This window comes from Canis lupus, chromosome 11 (genome assembly GCF_003254725.2).
Source record: "Canis lupus dingo isolate Sandy chromosome 11, ASM325472v2, whole genome shotgun sequence".
Taxonomy (NCBI): Eukaryota; Metazoa; Chordata; class Mammalia; order Carnivora; family Canidae; genus Canis; species Canis lupus.
The window spans coordinates 1,321,460-1,341,397 of NC_064253.1; the positions used below are offsets into that span (position 1 = coordinate 1,321,460).

At 58.1% G+C, this 19,938-nt stretch overlaps 1 protein-coding gene and 1 long non-coding RNA gene across 7 annotated transcripts in view; one reads left to right on the forward strand and one right to left on the reverse strand.

Moving 5' to 3' along the window:
* FLT4 (fms related receptor tyrosine kinase 4) overlaps positions 1 to 19,938 on the forward strand; it is a 39,496-nt gene that overhangs the window by 5,435 nt on the left and 14,123 nt on the right. For both annotated transcript variants that reach the window (XM_049116458.1, XM_025446560.3), the window contains exons 2-18: positions 7,944 to 8,040; positions 8,605 to 8,849; positions 9,053 to 9,165; positions 9,283 to 9,445; positions 9,641 to 9,780; positions 10,101 to 10,269; positions 10,537 to 10,654; positions 13,330 to 13,484; positions 13,572 to 13,734; positions 15,284 to 15,410; positions 16,472 to 16,580; positions 17,563 to 17,925; positions 18,213 to 18,359; positions 18,460 to 18,591; positions 18,758 to 18,864; positions 19,162 to 19,297; positions 19,749 to 19,853. In XM_049116458.1, the coding sequence (XP_048972415.1) occupies positions 7,944 to 8,040; positions 8,605 to 8,849; positions 9,053 to 9,165; positions 9,283 to 9,445; positions 9,641 to 9,780; positions 10,101 to 10,269; positions 10,537 to 10,654; positions 13,330 to 13,484; positions 13,572 to 13,734; positions 15,284 to 15,410; positions 16,472 to 16,580; positions 17,563 to 17,925; positions 18,213 to 18,359; positions 18,460 to 18,591; positions 18,758 to 18,864; positions 19,162 to 19,297; positions 19,749 to 19,853 (2,589 nt within the window). The remainder of the gene's footprint in view (positions 1 to 7,943; positions 8,041 to 8,604; positions 8,850 to 9,052; positions 9,166 to 9,282; positions 9,446 to 9,640; positions 9,781 to 10,100; positions 10,270 to 10,536; positions 10,655 to 13,329; positions 13,485 to 13,571; positions 13,735 to 15,283; positions 15,411 to 16,471; positions 16,581 to 17,562; positions 17,926 to 18,212; positions 18,360 to 18,459; positions 18,592 to 18,757; positions 18,865 to 19,161; positions 19,298 to 19,748; positions 19,854 to 19,938) is intronic.
* LOC112659574 (uncharacterized) lies at positions 14,730 to 19,861 on the reverse strand. Of its 5 annotated transcripts, XR_004803493.2 has the most exons (5): positions 19,723 to 19,861; positions 18,727 to 18,931; positions 18,251 to 18,541; positions 15,282 to 17,912; positions 14,730 to 15,068 (listed from the first exon to the last, which is right to left on the reverse strand). It is a non-coding gene; the product is annotated as an uncharacterized LOC112659574 (long non-coding RNA). The 5 variants fall into 5 exon arrangements; XR_003136396.3 differs by lacking the exon at positions 14,730 to 15,068 and having other exon boundaries at positions 17,157 to 17,912; positions 18,756 to 18,931; XR_007414191.1 differs by lacking the exon at positions 14,730 to 15,068 and having other exon boundaries at positions 17,157 to 17,912; positions 18,729 to 18,931.

Here is a 19,938-nt window from a genome sequence, read left to right on the forward strand (position 1 = left end):
GAGAGAATCTAACCATTGGGTAAAGTCTGAACCAGTGAGGAGAGACTGGTGTGGGGAGACACTGGCGTGGCAAGCCAGGGGATGGACGTTGAGGCAGGCCAAACAGTGGGTTGGAGAGGCGGGGTCTGGAGTGGGGCTGTCCCAGGATCTGGCTCTCTGGGTGGAAGGCGTCCACTGCTAGGTGTCTGAGCGCTATAAGTGCAAAGCACTTTGCCAGAGGGGCAGGGAGAGAAGAGGGGTAAGCCTGGAGCTCCCAGCTACCCCGCCTTTGGTGCTGCCTCTGAGAATGGATATGACTTCGTGACCAGTTAATTGCCTGTGGGGGATGAGTGGCGTCAGGAACGCTTAACAGATGACCGCCAGCCACTAAGATGGCAAACCTAGCAAAAGGGAGAGCCAGTGCTTCCAGGACTGGTGGAGAAAAGGTGGTTCGATCAGCTTATGGCCTTTACTATTCCATAAACTGCAGAAATGCAAGGAATGCAGACACGTAAAGAGTCAGGAGTTGCTTCCCATAATCCTGTCCCCTGAAGATCATCTCTGTGCCTTTGTCTTCTCAATTTCAAAATGACAAGAATAGCACCCACCTCAGGGGGCATTAGAAGGGTGTGGTGTGCACAGGTGCAAAGCCTGGGCTGACACACAGAAAGTGCTAAATCCATGTTTGCTATTATTATCCTAACAGGATGTATGGGGGAAGCAGAATTTGGGAGTCAAGGAGTATAAGCATTCTTCTATCACTGTGAGCGCCTGTTTGCCTATTTGCCCACACCCTTGCCAACATGGGAATTCTCTATCCTTGAAACACTTGCTCATCTTGTAGGGTGGAGAGTTGTGTGTGCCCTGTGGCTCCAGGTGTCCTGCTCAGTGGTGGGTGTGGTGCGGTCTGAGGGGTGGAGGTTCCCTGCCAAGAGACATTTTGGAAGCCAGGTGCCCCTCAGGACTAGGGCTCAGGAAAGCGACCCAGAGAGGGTGGAATAGCTCAAAAGTAGAGGTGGAGCCCTGGAGGCTGCCATCACCAGGAGAAGGGAGCACACCAGTGAGCAAGGCCAAGAGCCTCTGGCTGGCCTGTGACCCAGGACCCTTTGCTGTGGCCTCATTGCCCCACATCTGTTCCATCTACCTGACAGCTCCAGGTCACCCATATTCCAGCCTTGCACATTCCTTCTGCCCTGTGTGTTCTCCTGAGCCAGCGAGCTCCTACTCAGTCCACAAAGCACTTTTCAGCTCCTCCTACCAGCAAGGCTTTCTCTGACCCCACACTGCCCCCTCCCCACTGCAGCCTGCTGTGACATACAAAACACTCAGCAGGCAGTGACAGCCAAGGGCCCAGTATGCATTTGTTCTTGACGTAGTATTATGTTGTTTGTGTTCCTGATAATTCTGGGGACGATTCTCATTTTGCAAGTGGGAAAACCGGGGCTTGGAAAGAGCAAGTCAGAGAGTGGCATCATGGAGCACACAGTCAGGCTCAGGGGGCCCCAAGCACATCCTGGGAATGAACAACCCCTCTTATCTCAGCCTTCTCAGTCTTGTAGGGTCAGGGGACTGTGGCCTCTTGGCCCTCACCCTTGACCTCTGGAGGCACAGAAGTTAGCTGCCAGGTATGGGGGGACTCTAGGACCGAACACCCTTGTGATTCTCCCTCTAAGAGTGAAGGGAGAGCAACCTGGAGCAGGTCTCCCCAAAACTGCCCGGCTCTCAGACAGATGCATAGAGGCCCCAGGCCCAGCCTCGCCTGGCCAGCTGTTCCCCATGTTCCTTCTTGGGCTCACCTCCGTCCTCCTGGGCACAGCTGTGAAGGAGAGTTCAGATGAGACTGGCATGACTGCCACATAGTCCCCATCCCCCACAAGGTGACCATGGCAGTTGTCTGCAGTAAGAAACTGTCAGCATGTGGAGGGATACCCCTGAGCTCACAGACCATCCCAACTTCATCCCTGGGTTGGCCATCCATGCTGGACCTGAGGACAGAGCAGTGACCAATGACGGGGCTGGGGCAAGGACAAGGCACTCAGCCTTAGGTCTCCCAGTGAGTAGCAGTAGCCATCATCTAAGCACTGGGCACTGAGAGCAGGAAAGAATAAAGGACACAACGTGAGGCCTGCAGGGAGGTGGGCAAGGCTGGCAAGGATGTGGTAGATGCTGGATGTGGCAGGTGCACTGGAGGTTGAAGCCGGCCAGGAAGGTGGAGCCTGTTGGGATGGACTTCACCCTGGAGGCCAGGCCAAGGGCATGCACAGTTCCCAAGGGCCACAGGGACCCGGTGAATGTGTCTTCAGGCCATGACGCCCCTCTGGGCCGAGGGACCAATTGGAGGCCAAAAGGGAGGCTGCTGAGGAATAGAGAGGCAGGTAGTTCTGGGAGAGTAGCGGCCAGAGATGTGAGGACTGGGACCTGGGCAGGGACAGGCCCAGACTCGGCCAGACATGAGCTCCTGCACAGCTGCCAGCCCACTGCCTCCGTGAGTCCTGGGGCCTCAGTTTCCTCATTGCCAACTGGCCTCGGATTCTTCCCTTCCTCCTGGGCTGTGTGAGGAGCAAAGGAAGCAACGACTGCAAGGCTATGGTCGACTGCAAGGCTATGGTCGGTGCCTCATATTCAGGACTTCCCACACCCCCGCCCCCTGCCACTTGCCCCTCACCCAGGATCCCAGTGTGCTGCTCTCACAGCCGGCTGCCTGTGGCTGACGCCAAGGTCCCCACCGCCCAAGGCTGCTGACAGCACAGAGAAGAGAAGGTGTGCACTCTGGCCTCTCCGACCTCTGCCCGGCGCCTGCCCCGACTGCTCTGTTGCAAGCTGGGGTCCAGGGCCGCTGGCCAGGGGAAGGAAGAAGCCAGTTCCTGGGCCAGGAACAGGAAGGCAGGGGGAGTGCAGCAGAGGCCAGGATGACAGCGCTTCCTGCTGCGGGAAAGGAAGGACAGTGGGGACAGACAACAGCCAGTCAGGAAGGATGCATCTTCTTTGGGGTTGCAGGTGGGGGCTGGGCAGCGTGGAACCTCTGGGCAAGGCAGTCATTGGGTCAAACCTGTCTTAGCTGCTGAGCATTCTAGGGTACACGTGGTCACCAGGGAGCTTGGTCTATAAAAATGGAAACAGGGTCTAATCTAGTTCCAACATAAAGGACAACCTGAGGTTTAGCCAGCCAGTCAGCCATTCACCTATCCTTCTATCCACTCACCCATCCATGCATGCATGCATCCATTCATCCTTACATCCATCCATCCATCCACTCCTCCTTCTATCTATCCATCCACCTATCCATCTATACGTCTATCTGGCTACCCCCCCTTCCATCCTTTCATCCATCTTTCCATCCATTCATCCACCCACTCACCTACCTGCCCATCCATCCATCTGCCTGTCCATCTATTCTTCTTCTAGCCTTCCTTCCATCTTTTCATCCATATATCCATCCATCCATCCACCCACCCTTCTATTCCTCTATCTGTCCATCTAACAATACAGCTAGCCATCTTTCCATCCACTTACTCATTCATCCATCTATCCATCCACTCATCCACTTTTTCATTCAACAAGTATTTATAGAGTCTTAGTTCTGTGCCAGGTACTGTGCTAAACATGCGGTGGGGTTAAAAAAAAAAAAAAAAAAAGAGAAGCACATCCTACAGCTGCTCCCATATGGGGAGATGGGAGCTATCAAGGAGAAGCCTTGGGAGGGGTGAAGAGGGTGTGGGTCTGATGTTCAGCATCAGAAATGTGGGACCCAGGATGTCTGGAGGGTGTCCAAGTGCAACAGCGACTGGGTACTTCAGGCTGGAGGTGAGAGGACAGGCCGTAGAGACTCTGGAGGTATCTAGACACTTAAGGGAGAGATCTACAGAAAAGAGACTGAGGTGCTGGGCAGAGAGAAAGGAGGAAGACAAGGCAACAGTGAGCTCACAGAAGGTAGCAGAGGAGGTGGTAGCCCTATTCCCTGCCTGGAGTGCCCACTGGTCCTGCAGCATGGAGATCATGGGATGCCTTGACTCCATAAAGCATCTGCACCCCAGAGGGAGGATGAGCAAATATGAGAGGAGGGGACAGCAATGAAGGGGAATAGGAAAGGGGGCAGGGCTGGAAGGGAATAGAGGATCAAGGAATTTGGGAGGGGAAGGGTTAGGTATTTATAGGATGGGAGATGGAAGGCTTGGCTTTGGGGAGTATCAGAAGGTTTCCAGGGCCCAGGCAGGGTGTGTGGAGTTTGGATGTGGGAAGATCTCCATCTAATGGCTTTATTTCATTAATGCTGAGAGTGAGGGAGGAGAGAACACCCTGTGCTTCAGTCCAAGGGCCCATTTAGGATCTGCCTATAGGACAAGAAAGGAGGGGTGGGGTAGCAGCATAGGGCTCTGGCTTTGCACTGCATGCTGAGCCACTGAGGGCCATGGTGGTGCCACAGGGTTGGAATGGAAGGTGAAAAACAAGGAAACAATCCGATTAGTGGACCAAGGGCCATAATGTGCCAGGACAGGGATGAGGCCAGGAGAGGGTATCTATGGAGAGGAGTCCCTGGACTGGGAATTTTGATGAGGCTGAAGGACTTAGCGGTGGTAGGACAAGGGCACCTAACAAGAGGCAGATGAGATGGGGAAAGCAGCGCAGGAAGGCAGGAACTTGGTGGTGGTGTAGCTTCTGATAAGGACCAGGTCCAGGGTGTGCCCAGGAAGTGAGTGGCTGACAGGAGGAGGGAGGACAGTGGAGATGAGGACCACAAAGGCCAGCATGCTGGTGAGTCATCTGTGTGGATGTTGAAATCATGGGGAACAGGATGGCCTGAGTTGGGGTGATGGGAGCTGGAGAGGCAGGAACAGAGAATGAGGGGAAGTAACAGGACTGCAGCTGCTGACAGCCTTAGTGGGGAGCAGGTGGTACCATTAGAGAAAGGAGATGACCGCAAGGAGCTTCCACTGCCAGGCATGTGCAGGGGAGAGCACTACTACCTCTGGGGCAGGAGTCCTTAGGAAAGTGAGGTTTCAATTAAGCAGAAGGGATGGAGGAGGACAGTCAGGTCCACAGCAAAGTCTGCTGATCATTCAGGGCCTGGTGGACGTGAGTGAAGACAGGGGCACTGGGACAAGAAAAGAGAGACTTGTACAGGTGGATAAAGGGTTGCCAAGGACAATGGATGGTCTCTCTGTTTAGTATAGTGATATGGACGCTTCCTTTGGTAATATGATAGCCTCTGGGAAGGGAGATCCTACAGGCCCCATTCCCTATCCATCAGCCCACTCTAGCATCCACCCTTCCATCCACAATCCACCCATCCATCCATTCCTATCCACCCACAGTCCAACCATTCAGACCCTATCAACCCATCCACCTACCACCCTTTCGTTTACCCATCCACTATCCACCCATCCACCATTGATTCATCATTCCATCCATCCACTATCCATCTACCCACCATCAATCTACCCACCTATCCACCCACCCATTTATTCATCTGATCATCCATCACCCATTCTACCATTATTGAATCTTCCATCTTCGGTGTGTATCTTCTCTGTACTGAATTTAGGAATGTGAAGAAAACATAGCCTCTCCCCAATGTGAGCAGAAAACCATAATTCAGTCTGAGAAGTGTTCTAACAGTAGGGGCCCAGGGAGCCAAAGCTGCTTGAGTAACACTGATTGCCCCACCAGGGGAAGAGATGTATGAATTGGGCCCAGCGCGGGGGGGGGGGGGGGGGGGGGGGGGGCTCCCATTAGGAAAGGAAATACAAATGTCCAGGGATAAAAGACAGGTGAAGACAAGACTTCAAGATATGAAAAGTCTGGCACTTTGGGACAAAGGTGAGAGCTCTGTACCTCTCAGAAATGTATCCGGAGATGAAGCTGGAGAGAAGGGCAGTGGGCAGAGTCCTGGCATCCCCCTACTTTATCCGGAAGCAAAAGGGAGCTGCCCAAGGAAGTGGGGCTGGCATCTGCCACAGCTGCATGGCCAGGGGTGCCAGGTGTGTGCCTTGGATGTGTACCCCAGGGGACCATGGGCCTCCCTGGGTGTCCCAGGGCAGTGCTGCAGGCCTCACCATGGGCATGCACAGGCCTGGGGCAGGTGGGTGCTGGCAACCATGCCTCTCCTCTGGTGCCCACACACTAGCCTCAGGCCTGACCCCCAACTGGTCCACTGGGAGGGCCCATTCTCTCATCCCCTGCAGGTCCAGACCCAAGCCCACTGTCCCTCCTCTTCTATAGCTCAGAGGCCAGTTGTCTGCTTGCTGTGGCTTTATTCACCTTCCATTCCCTGGAAAATCCTATTTTTCCTTCAACACCCAGGCCCTAACTCCTAGAGGGGAGCTTTCCCTTTGCAGAGCACCCCCTTCCCAGTAGCCTTGCCTGGAGGTGTGCAGTGGAGGCTGGTGTGCATGGAGGGCTAACACTCACCCTAGGGAGGATGAATCTGGTGGCAGAGCCCCCTGGCCTGACTGCCAGGAAGGGGTGCACTGGGTTCAGGCTGGGTCAACAGTGGCCAGGTGAGTGGCCTTCTGAGGGTGGTGGTGCAGCCCAGTAAGAGGGCCTCGTTTTCCCTGTCTGTACAATGAGACTAGATGTTCAGTGAAGACCTTCTCCTTCTGACCTGCGTGGTGGGGTGCCTAGAAAGTTTTGGCCAGCAGGAGGCATGGAAGGGAGGGGCGAGCCAGGCCCTGGCCAGTGGCCATCCTGTCCATGTGATCTGAAATGAGATCTTGGTGTACACAGCATGCCGTCCTGGTGCTGCCTCCTAGGGCAGGTCAGGGTCAGGGTGGTGTAAAGCCAACTAGGTGGAGGGTCCCTGGGATCCACGTTCTGCAATTAGCTGTCAGGGTGGGACAATGCTGCATCAGGGAGCTGGGCCAGAGAGGACAAAGGAGCTGGATCTGTGGGACTGGAGAGGATGGCAGGCTGGGGCCAGTAGTGGTCAGTGCCCCCCAGGAGGACAGGGACACAGGGGGAGGGACAGGACACAGCCCTGGGCCTCCAGCCACACAGTCCTCTCTTCCTGTTGTCTCAGGATGGTCCTGGCAGGATGCATCTGCCAGAGTTCCATGTCCAGACCTCCCCCAAGGCTTGCTCCTACCCCTACCGGGATCGCACGCACACACACACACACACACACACACACACACACACGCCCATGGGCACGCACACACTGACATGCCAAAGACATGCATACACATCCACTCCATAGGCACACATATCCACACCCACAAGTACAGACACATACATACACACACGCACACGTGCGCACGGACCCTCACCTATCAACATGCACACAGGCGGGGGCACACACTGCCCTGCCAGGAGGAGGATGGTGGGCAAGAAACTACATGGGCAGCAGGGCAGCAGGAGGGTTTTCAACCAGGCGAAGCAGTTAATTGTGCGATTGGGGCCAAGCCCTGGGAGGGGCTTGGAGGAGTGGGAGGAATGAAGGAACAAGGCCAGGGATTAGGGGGGAGCTAGGGTAGCTGGAGGGGGCTGCAAGGGTGAACAGAAGCATATGGAGCCAAGGACATGAGGTAAAGTCCACAGGACCTGGGAAAGAGTGAGGTCATAGGCAGAATTTTGGGGGAAGGCCGAGGCCCTTGGTTCTGGGCATCTGGGGAGGGTCTGCACTGTAACACCAGTACAAGCAGTGGCTGTGCATCTGAGGTTCAGGAAGGAGGGGCCTCAGGCAGACATGTGAGGGTCACAATGCCAAGGTGACACATTCCAGGTCTCCCCCAGTGTAGGATCAGGCCTGCAGTCTCCCCAGTCGACTTCATGCTGACAGCTCAGCTTATGTGGGGCCAGAGATTGGGGTTGGGTAGGTCAGGGCTCACTGGGGTCTGGGACCTGTCTGCTGCCAGGGCCAGGAGCTGGGGCAGTCTCTGCCCCAGGAAAAAGTATACTCTTAGTACTGGATTGACGTCACCATGTGAACTCACGACCCAGCACCACACTAACCCTGTCTTCCACCCCAGGCCTGGCAAGGGGCTACTCCATGACCCCCCCAACTCTAAACATCACGGAGGAGACACACATCATTGACTCCGGTGACAGCCTATCCATCTCCTGCAGGTACTCAGACCTCAGCCAGAGAAATGGGCCTGGGTCCCCACCCCAGGCCAAGGGGACCGGAGAAGGCCAAAGCAGGAGGTAGTAGAGGAGAGCCCAGAAGGCAGCCCCTCCCCGAGGCAAAGGGACCTCAATGCTTAGTGGGGCTCCCTGGTCACCTGGGGGTGGGCACCCGAAGGCATGGACCATCCTTGGCCCTGCAGACACCTTGCAGCCACTCCCACCTTGCCCACACTCGCACCTGGGACACTTCTTGCCTACCTCCCAGGTCACCCTGCATGGACCCCAGATCCCCTACATCCACCCCAGCCACCCTCCACTGGCACCAGGCCCACCCACCCAGACTGGCCCCGTTACAGTCCCTGTAGCCCCAGGGATGATCAGCAGGCTTCTCTTCAGGCCAGCCTACCTCATGCAGGCCTAGGAGCCAGTGAGCCCCAAAATTGGGCTGATCTGATCTCTGGATGAGATGGGCTGCAGGCAAGGCATGGCCCCAGGAAGGGTCCCAGGGACTGTGCCCTGGGACCACAGCTGGGGCCTCTGTTATGCTCTCGTGTCCTCTGCCAGGGGGCAGCACCCCCTTGAGTGGTCCTGGCCAGGGGCTCAGGAGATGCCAGCCACCAGGGAGAAGGATGGCGAGGACATGGGAGTTGTGCAAGACTGCGAGGGCACGGACACCAGACCCTACTGCAAGGTGCTGCTGCTGCCCGAGGCACACGCCAACAACACAGGCAGCTACCGCTGCTACTACAAGTACATCAAGGCCCGCATCGAGGGCACCACAGCCGCCAGCACCTACGTGTTTGTGAGAGGTGAGGGGACCCAGGCTGCCTGGCCCCGCAGCTGCCCAGGAGACATGGGCCAGGGGCTTGGATCCTGGAGCGGTAATCTGCACTTGCACCCCCCGGCCCCATCCTGCAGACCCTGGAGGGAAGGGATGCCCGACTGCCCCTCACCTGAGTGGAGGACCCCCGAGCCCCGCCTTCCCCTCTCACAACCTGCTCCCTCTCCCCAGACTTGGAGCAGCCATTCATCAACAAGCCAGACACGCTCCTGGTCAACAGGAAGGATTCCATGTGGGTGCCCTGCCTGGTGTCTTTCCCCGGCCTCAACATCACGCTGAGATCGGTACAGCCCTTATCCCCAGTCCCAGCCCAGGATCCAGCCATCCTGTCCCATCCCGGGGAAAGGTGCCCACTGGTCTGGCTGGGAGAAAGAGTACTGACGGCCACCGTGTCCCTGCAGCAAAACTTAGCACTGCAGCCTGATGGGCAGGAGCTGGTGTGGGACGACCGCCGGGGCATGCGGGTGCCCACGCCACTGCTGCGCGATGCACTGTACCTGCAGTGCGAGACCACCTGGGGTGGCCAGGCCTTCCTCTCCAATCCCTTCCTCGTGCATATCACAGGTAGGGGCCGCCTGCACTGCAGGGCCCTCCCCCAGTGACCACTGCCCACGTCCCAGGAGAACTGCAGGAGGAGGACGGGGGATCCCCCAAATCCCAGTGGTGGGGCCGGCCATAGGTGCCACCACTGATCTTGGTGGGCGCCCTGCGCATGCCATCCCATGAGGAGCATGGGGGTCACTGTGCATGTATCACCAGGCAATGAGCTCTATGACATCCAGCTGTTCCCCAAGAAGTCGCTGGAGCTGCTGGTCGGGGAGAAGCTGGTCCTGAACTGCACAGTGTGGGCTGAATTCAACTCGGGTGTCACCTTCGACTGGGACTACCCAGGGAAGCAGGTGAAGCCGACGGCCCCACCACGGGCCATACTGGAACCATCCCCAAAAGTCCTTGTCACTGCCTACACCTGCCCTATGCCTGCACTGTCCCCAGGGGGTCCCCATCACTGGCCACGCCCTCCTAGCCTCTGAATGGAAGAGGTGTGGACCCAGTCCCGCCTCAGAAGCCCCTGTCTGATGAAAGGGGCTACCCCAAGGAAAATTCTAGGTCTGGGCCTAAGGCTTCCAGGCCCACTTCTGGGCTGGGGTATGTGCCCTGGGCATTCAGTTCTGCCAGAGGCCACCTGCTCTGACCCTGGGCTTCCCCTGGCTGTGGGTAGGCAGAGCGGGGTAAGTGGGTGCCAGAGCGGCGCTCCCAGCAGACTCACACAGAGCTGTCCAGCATCCTGACCATCTACAACGTCAGTCAGAATGACCTGGGCCCCTATGTGTGTGAGGCCAACAATGGCATCCAGCGATTCCGGGAGAGCACCGAGGTCATCGTGCATGGTATGGCTTGCGGCTGGCTCAGGTGTCAGTCATCAGGCCTGGGGCCCCGGGGTACTTGTGCAGTGGGGGCAGGGGCAGAGGTCAGGGTGCACCTGAGCAGTGTGGAGTCTAGCCAGAGGGAAGGGAGGGCAATGAGTAGACCCCAGGAGGGCCCGATCTGCAGGCGTCTGGCCCCTGGGCGTGCTGGATCGTGGCTGAGAGCCCCTGAGCAGTGGTGGGTCAGTGCCTTCAGGCCCCGACTTTACACTGATGCCTCCCATCTGGCAGAAAAGCCCTTCATCAGCGTCGAATGGCTCAAGGGTCCTGTCCTGGAGGCCACGGCAGGAGATGAGCTGGTGAAGCTGCCTGTGAAGCTAGCGGCATACCCTCTACCGGAGTTCCAATGGTACCAGCCCTGGTCCCCTGCCTCTCGCTACCCACCAGGTCCAGCAGGAGAACAGACCACCGGGCAAGAAGTGCAGCATCCCCCTCCCATTAGGGTCTTTGCCCTGAGACCCTGACAGGGACTTGCCTCTGAAGACACTCTAAGGAGTGTGCACCTAATACAATAATTAAGCCAGAGGGAAAGTTATCTTGCTACGAAACTGGGCAAGCTTGCACCTACGGGGCTGCTCTATGTGTGGGTGCAGTGGGCACAGTGCAGAGCTTTAGCTTACTGGTTCCTGCACCTGCTCAGTGTATTGGAGGGCCCTGCCAGTGGGAGGGTGTTACAGAGCTCTGGCCTGCCCAGCAGAGTAGCTTTGGGTTTCCCAGGCCTCCCTGGACAGATTTGTCTCCCCGAGGACCCTCCTACCAGAAGCTGAGATGCCACAAGGGTTCCACAAACTGTTGTAGAGAAAGGCTCAGGGCCAGGCCGGAGCTGTGTGGCAGTAATCAAGAGTTTCCAGGAGGCCCACAGGCTCCATTGTCCCAGCTCTGGTCTGTGAACTGAGAGTAAGACCTCTCCTATGGGATGTATCAAAGGTCAGTGAGGCAGTGAGGGAGTCCCTTAGTGATGGTCCACCCTTGCTAGGTGCTCCCAGAGAGCTCCCTAAGAGCTCAAGTTGGCATAGCATCCCTACACACACCCTTGGGTCATCTGAGCAGTCCGTGTGGCCCAATGCTGGAAGGTCACACTCTAGCCTGACCCCCCCATGGTACAGACAGGAAACAGGTGGGGGAGGGGACAGGGCATTCCTACCTGAGTACTGAGTCCCCTGGGAGGGTTCTGCTTCATCCTTTCCCCGATGGCCAAAGGAGCCCTGCCCTTCCCAGCCTGGGGCACCTCCCTCCAGGCAGGATAACCTTTTCTGAAAGCCTGGGGCTGAGCAAGCAGAGGCCCCAGACATTGTCAGCTGGGATCTCACTGTGCTGGCCGTGGGCTTACAGCAGGCTTCTCCTAGGAGGGCCCCAGGATGGCCTGGGCCTGGTATAACCCTACATCTGAGGCCACAGGCTCTGGGCTCCATTGCAGGGGTACCTAATATAGGACCAGCATTTGGGGGGCAGGGCACAGCCTGGAGCCTCCTTCATATATCAGCCTCCTAGAGACACCTGGAGCTCTGCCCTCTGCCCCCGAAGGCCAGCAGGACTGCTCCTGCTCTGAGAGGGAAGCCCAGCTCTTCATTCAGGGTCTGGCTGCTTCTCACCATTCCCACTACATCTGGTTTTTCTTCTCTCGCTTGACCAACATCTGCCTCCAAGAAGCACTCAGCTGGGCCCACTGTCCACTGAGACACCTGCCCCGGGACCCTGTAGCACACAGGGGCCCACTCTACTAGGTTGTCAGGCGATGATTATGAGTACGTGAATGGATGGAAATCTAGTGGACAGATAGGCAGGCCGGTCCTCCACTCCCGAAGCACTCTGTGTCTGGGGCAGTGCTGACACGAAATGCCGTAACTCCGTTCAACCTCGCGACCCCTGCAAGAAAGTGCATTGTTTCCCCAGTTTTCAGATGAGGACACTAGGTGCCCAGGCCCATGAGAGGGCTTTCCCCTGATCATAGATACAGCAGGTGGCAGACTCGGGATTTTGCACCAGAGCCTGGCAGACCACATGGCCTCGGGTCTGTTCTGCCCTGCCCTGCTATGTGACCCCAGATGAGTCATGTCCCCTGCTTTCATCCCCCTTCACTGTTGCTGACCAAGGATGTGCCTCAGCCACAGCTCTGTGGCTGAATACCAGGTCAAGGCACCTTCCCCAGGCCTGAGGGAGGACCATTTCCACGGAAAGCATGGGTTGCAGAGTGGCCACCCTGCAAGTACTCCCAGCTCAGGCCTGGGCAAGAGCCACCCTGTGGGGTGTGAGGCATCTGCTTACTCGCATATGCATTTATTTGCATATGAATATGCACTGAATGCCTGCTTCTACCGCTCTATTTGTGAGGGACATAGCAGTCCAGGGAGGACGGTGTCCACATGGCTTAGTGGGGGAGATGGATGGTCAATAGACACGTGTGTGAAAATCAGTATGCTCATGAGCAAGCAGGTACAGAGCAGAGGGCAGGAGCTGGTTCATAGGGCGGTAGGATGAATGGGTATTTATAAATGGGAGAGAGGGAGCCATACAGGTGTGTAGAGCATTGAGCATCCAAGCAAGGAGGGGACAGCGAGTGCCAAGGCCCCAAGTGGGAGTATGGGAATGACCAAAAGTTCCTGTATCTGAAAAGTTCCAAAAGGGCAGAGCTGGGGGTCAGAAAGTGGTGATGGTCTGGGCAGTGCTTCTAGGGGACTATACCTCCGATCCTTCCCAGCACACCCCACTGAAGCCTGTGAGAAATGGGGCACTCTGGGCACTGTAGTTGCCTCTGGGCCCGCAGATGTGAGACCTACCATCCCCATAGCCCTGAGGCCACCTGCTCTCCATCCCAAGTCACTGTCCCAGCCCGAGCCCCTGACACCCTTCCCTGAAGCCTTCTGGTCAGGTCTAGGAGGGGCCTTCTGCTCCAGCCAGGCCCATTAGGACTCTGGCACCAGCCTCCTCCCGCCTCCCCAGACAGTGTACGCTGTTGGTGGAGCCTGGGTGTGGCGGGGCTGGAGCGGGATCCATGCAGTCCCCTGAACTCCCTTCCTGGGCCAGGTACAAGGACAAGAAGTCAGTGTCTGGGCGCCACAGTCCACATGCCCTGGTGCTCAAGGAGGTGACGGAGGCCAGCGCGGGCATCTACACCCTCGCCCTGTGGAACTCTGCGGCCAGCCTGCAGCGCAACATCAGCCTGGAGCTGGTGGTGAATGGTATGGGGGCAGAGTAGGAGGGAGGACAGTGCGTGGCAGGTGTGCCGGCAGGGGCCTGCTGACCAGGCCAACTGCCTGTGCCCCCAGTGCCCCCCCACATCCACGAGAAGGAGGCTTCCTCCCCCAGCACCTACTCCCGCCACAGTCGCCAGGCCCTCACCTGCACTGCCTACGGGGTGCCCCCCCCTCTCAGTGTCCAGTGGCACTGGCGGCCATGGACACCCTGCAAGACCTTCACCAAGCGCAGCCTGTGAGTGTGGCTCTGGCCTGTCCTTCCTCACTTCCCAGCCCTGTCCCCAACCTTGGCTGTGAGCCCCTTCTTACCACTGCCTGCACCCATCCCCAGAGCCCTGCTCAGAGCCCTACCACAATTCAACTAGAGCCAATCCCTGACCTCACCTCTCCTGATTGAGGTCCACATGCCCCCAGTCAGGCTGGGCTGGACACAGGAATGGCGCAGTCCCCACCCATCACCCTTGAAAGTAAAGCCCCCAGGACACAAAATTACATCATCCAGGAGGACCTAGGGACCTGGGCATCAAGTGGGTGGACCTGAGCTCATTAAAGAGCCTTGTGCTCAGCCTGGGGACATACCAACCATGCCCAGTTAGCTTTTTCTGAGCCATGCCCATGATGACCACTTACAGAAGAGGCAGCTGAGGGTAGGAGGAGGGATCTGATTTTCCCAAGGTCATGGCTGTAAGCAGCAGAGCTAGCCCGACTGCTGGGCCATGCTCCCCAGTGCCGCCAAGCTTGTGTGCCAACAAGACAGACTGCCCTAGGAGTATGCTCAGAGCAGTGACAACTCGGGACAAGCAAGAGATGGGAGGGGGCTGCCAAGCTAGCCAGTGGTCTGGAGGGCACTAAGGTGGAAGGCCACAACCTGGGGAAGGATGATGCTGGGAACCCGAGGAGGAGACAGAGTGGCTGCACCGGGAGACGGGCTGTAGCCCCCACACAGTCAGTGGAGGAGGCTCTATAGGGGTGGCCTGCTACACCCAAGGCTCATAAGAGATTCTTCTAGACCACCAGACACTTCCAAATTTGTTTCCCTCTGATACCTTCCCTCTACCCCAATCTCTGGGTCAACTGACAGAACCATGGAGTTGGGAGGACTCTTGGGTGGCTCAGCAGTTGGGGTCTGCCTTCAGCTCAGGGCATGATCCCAGAGTCCCAGGATCCAGTCCCACACAGACTCCCCGCAGGGAGCCTGCTCTTCCCTCTGCCTGTGTCTTTGCCTCTGTGTGTCTCATGAATAAAATCTTTTATTTAAAAAAAAAAAAGAACCCTGGGGTTGGGGTCTTGCTGGGGGCAGATAAAAGCCTCCCCTGGGGTCCCAGACCCATATTCCAACAAAAGACCAAAGGTACTGGGGTCACATCCAGCCCAGGAAGGGGCTGCAGCTCTGGAAGGAGAGAGATGGCTTCCTGGAACAGAAGTGGTGACTTTGCTACCCCTGGGAGATCCAGGTGGACTTTGCAGGAAGAGGCACATCTCAAGTAGGGGATGGTGGGTAGAGCAGGCTAGAGATGAACCACAGGGCCACAGGTATGTGCTACTCTGAGGGCAGCAACCCTTTGCCTACTGGGGACAAGATTGTTGCAGGGCCATGAGCGTAAAGGGTGGAAGACAGTGTTCCAGGCACAAAGCCCCAATCCCTGCCCTTGCCTCAGCCTGACAGCCAGCCTTACCCACCCATGTGAGTAGGTGACCCTGAGTATGACAGCAGCTTGACCCCCACTCCCTGAGGGGCATTCTCTGCCCACACCTGCCCTGCCCTGCCCCCTCCTTGCTCACAGCAGCCGGCGGCAGCAGAGAGACCACATGCCACAGTGCCAGGACTGGCGAGAGGTGACCACCCAGGATGCCGTGAACCCCATCGAGAGCCTGGACACCTGGACCGAGTTTGTGGAGGGGAAGAATAAGGTACACGCCAGCCATGCCACTGACAGGGAAGGAGAAGGGAGGTGGGGAGGGCCATCTCCTGGCTTCCATCTCTACCAGGCCTGCAGAGTTCTGAGAGTTGGTGGTCTTTCTGCAGTGTTTCTGGGCCTCAGCTACCCTTCCTATATGTGCATTGGAGGGGAGGGACCTCTAGCTGCTTTCCAGACAGGGAAGCTTTGATGGAAGGTGGCCTGGCCAGGTCCTGGGCCCCAGCCACCCACAGGCCCTAGGGCTAGGAAGGTCAGGCCCACGGCCAGCTAGGTCCCCTCTGAAGGCAACCAAGCTGCTGGCCCAGCCTGGAGGCAGTGCCTAGAAGGGGCCAGGCGGGGGAGGGGACAAACAAAGGCACCCACTTCCTACAGTCACTTCCTGTTTTCCTGCACACCTCCAGAGCCTCTTCCTGTTCCAGGCCTGGCCAGGAAGTGCCCAGCTTGGAAGGGGGGTTGGGGGAGAGGTTGTTTGGATGGTAGGCAGGGCCTAAGGCCTTCTCTCCTCCCCCTGCCTCCAAGCTTCTTACTGCCCAGGCCAGAGGCCTTCTGGAGATCTGGGACCCATTCTCATTCCCTTCGCTGGCCACCATGCAGGGCCCTGAGAGAGGTGGTGTGAGCAGCCCCAGGACACGTGGCACATCACAAGGATCTTACACAGTGACCAGCCTTGCCCTGCCCTCCAAATCATAGCCCAGTGCTTGCTGGGTCTGTGCCCTTGCTCAACATGGCCAGAGCCCCAGCCCATCCATGCCCAGAGGTCCCTCTTGCTCAGCCTAACATTGTCCTCGGACCTCAGCCACAGCCGATGCCAGCTGTTCATAGCTATGCCCTGGACTTTCCCAGAGAGCCACCTCTGCTGTGCAAGGGCTTCACCTTCCACTCCCCACCTCACCCTTCCGGGTCCTGCCTCTGAGCTTTGGTCCTTCTCAGCTCTGGGCCTCTAGCATCCCTGATACTCAGCTGACCATGGCAGCCTCCCTGCAGGTAGGGAGGACGGTCAAGCTGGGAGGAACTTGGGCAGGACATGGATCCGTGTGCTTGTGCTCTGCTTAGACGGTGAGCAAGCTGGTGATCCAGGATGCCAACGTGTCTGCCATGTACAAGTGTGTGGTCTTCAACAAAGTGGGCCAGGACGAGCGGCTCATCTACTTCTACGTGACCAGTGAGTGACCTGGGCAGGTCTGGGTGGAGGTCAGGAACAAGAGGAAGGCGAGAAGGCCTGAGAGAGGACAGTGAGGCCAGGTCGGGCCCATTGAGTTTCTGATGAAGTGGGGTGTCCAGGAGAGATACTTAGGGCCCACTGGGCCCCTGGGTCTGAGCAGGCAGGATAGATTTGGAGGTCATGAGCCTATGGACTGGGGTGCTGATCCTCCAGCATGGAGTGGCACTCTCTGCCTCCAGCCTTGGAGGTGCCTCCCCACCGGTGCCCTTCCTCTCCCTATGGCTCCACCTCCCTCCCAGTCCCCTTCCAACAGAGCAGCTGGCTCACAGGTACACTTCCCGGGGGAAAGATCCATAGTTTCGTCCAATTTTCAAATGTGTTAGTGACCCCAGGAAAGCTAAGAAGCCCATTAAAGGGACAGTTGCTGGGCCCAGGAGTGTAAATGAGGCACCTGGAAGGGACATGGGGCCAGAGAGAACCCTGCAGGAGGGAGGAGGGGAGAGGAGCCCACACAAGCCTGACAAGGAGTGTGGCCAGACAGACAAAAGGAATCAGGAGCGAGGCATTGCCACAAGCTAATGAAACAACAAGATAATTTCAAGGAGAGGCCAGTGGTGGAGTGTGGTCAGCAGCAAGGCAGGATGCAACAGGACCGCACCAAGTGTGCTGATAAGAACCACACGGATGACCTGGGCTCCCGGGAGTGTAGGGGCAGCAGCCAGGTTGGGGCTCAGACGGTAGAGAGCTAGAAGAAGGTGAGGCAGGAGAAGTCAGTGGGGCTGACTTCAGGGAGGGCCCCGTTGGTCAGTGCTGGGGAAAAGAGTACCCAGAAAGTCCCCAGTCCAGACTTAGGTGGTACAAGTCTTGGCTGAGGGCAGAGTGAGTTCAAAAGCAGTTGGAAAAGCGAGAGCAAGCACCAGCGTGGGCAGGTGGGTGAGCCAGCTCCGGGTGCCCGTCACAGAGGCTCCTCCTCGCTCCGCAGACATCCCCGATGGCTTCAGCATAGAATCCGAACCATCGGAGGAGCCCCTAGAGGGCCAAGAGGTGCGCCTGAGCTGCCGGGCAGACAACTACACCTACGAGCATCTGCGTTGGTACCGCCTCAACTTGTCCACGCTGCACGATGCTCATGGGAACCCGCTGCTGCTCGACTGCAAAAACGTGCACCTCTTCGCTACGCCGCTGGCAGCCCGCCTGGAGGAGGTGGCGCCAGGGGCGCGCCACACCACGCTCAGCCTGACCATCCCCAGCGTGGCACCTGAGCACGAAGGCGACTACGTATGCGAGGTGCAGGACCGTCGCAGCCACGACAAGCACTGCCACAAGAAGTACCTGTCGGTGCAGGGTGAGGCGGGCAGCGCTGCAGGGGAGGGCTGGCAGAGCCCCGCGAGGAGCCTTCCTCCCCGCCCAGAACCCTGTCTTTCCGGGAGCCTGAATCTGCAGGAGGGTCCTCCTCCCCATCCCTACGGTGGAGGTCCACAGCCCACACGACCCTGCGCTCAAATCCGATCCTTCCCAGAGCTTGGCACAATCCGTCCCCCCTCTCGGCTTCCAGCCCTGGAGGGCCCCTTCCCCGAACGCCCTCTTGTTTCCTGCAATCCCGCTTAGCTCCCCCTTGACCCCCCCCCCCAGCCCTGGAAGCCCCGCGGCTCACGCAGAACTTGACCGACCTCCTGGTGAACGTGAGCGACTCCCTGGAGATGAGGTGCCCGGTGGCCGGGGCACACGTGCCCAGTATCTTGTGGTACAAAGACGAGAGGCTGCTGGAGGAAGAGTCCGGTAGAGTGGTGGACCCCGGGGCGAAGGGCGGGGTGCAGACGCTTACCAGGTCAAGGCCCTAGACCTACTTGAACTCGAAGCCACACACCGTCCCCTACAGGAATCGACCTGGCAGACTCGAACCAGAAGCTCAGCATACAGCGCGTGCGTGAGGAGGACGCGGGCCGCTATCTGTGCAGCGTCTGCAATGCCAAGGGCTGCGTCAACTCCTCTGCCAGCGTGGCCGTGGAAGGTCCGGCCTCCCCTTAGCGCCCTGCCACCCACCTGCCACCTGCACTTGGTGCCTTCTCATAACCACTTCCCTCAAGCCGTGCCCACTAGAAGGGGGGCTTCCTGCAGGGTTCACCCCCTTCCCCCTAACACACACACGCAGACTGGCCCCTTTTCTGCCCGCACAGGCTCCGAGGATAAAGGCAGCATGGAGATCGTGATCCTTGTCGGCACTGGGGTCATCGCTGTCTTCTTCTGGGTCCTCCTTCTCCTCATCTTCTGTAACATGAGGAGGGTGAGTGCTCCTCCCCCAACTGAGCCTCTTCACTGCTCCTGTGGGGTCTCTCTAGGCCATTCACAGCCTGTAAGATAAGGAATGGGGTCCTCCACCATCCTGGCTCACCTGGAAGTCTCACCTCCCAGGAAGCCTCTCTGACCCCTCCATGCTGGGCTCCTATACAACCAGAGATTGTCAGTCTGCCTGTCTCCTCCTTGCCTGAGAGTCCCAAAGGACATCCCACCTGTCCTGGGGAAAAGTTCACCCAAGATGGTGGAATGGCCAAATCAATTAGTTGTCCCCACCCCACCCCAGCCAGCCCACGCAGATATCAAGACGGGCTACCTGTCCATCATCATGGACCCGGGGGAGGTGCCTCTGGAGGAGCAGTGTGAATACCTGTCCTATGATGCCAGCCAGTGGGAGTTCCCCCGGGAGCGGCTGCACCTTGGTGAGGGGATCAGCCAGCACCCCTCACCCACCCATCCATCCTATCCTGCCCTTGTAGACTGCTTTCTTCTGAAGTGCTGAGATGCCTCCGTTCTCAGGCCAGAAAGTTATGCCTGGCCCCCACCTGGTCTGTCCTGCCATCTGGGCGGGCACCCCAAGAACTTGGCCAGGGCTCCAGTTCTCAGGCCCCCTAGGGTCACTTCCCACAGCTCTCAGCAGGGTGGACCCAACACACCTGCCGGGAGAGGATGCAGGCCTTCCTGTCCACTTCTCTCCTCCCTCTCTTCCCACTCCTGATCTCCCTGCTCTTCCTGTTTGGCAGAGAGGCTCCCAGGTTTCCTCCCCCTCCTGGCCTTCCTTCCTGGCCCTCCACAGGAGTTGCCCCTGCTGCCAGTCCCTCCCCACCCTTGCCCTCATACAGCTCACCTGGACCCGGCTCCCCGCTCCCACAGGGAGAGTCCTAGGCCATGGAGCCTTCGGGAAGGTGGTGGAAGCCTCGGCTTTTGGAATTCACAAGGGCAGCAGCTGTGACACCGTGGCTGTGAAAATGCTGAAAGGTGCGGGGTCAGCGACTCTGAGTGGGCTGGTGGGGCCGTGGTTCAGGAGGGGAAACCGAGGCACAGAGCCAGAGTCTACCCCGGG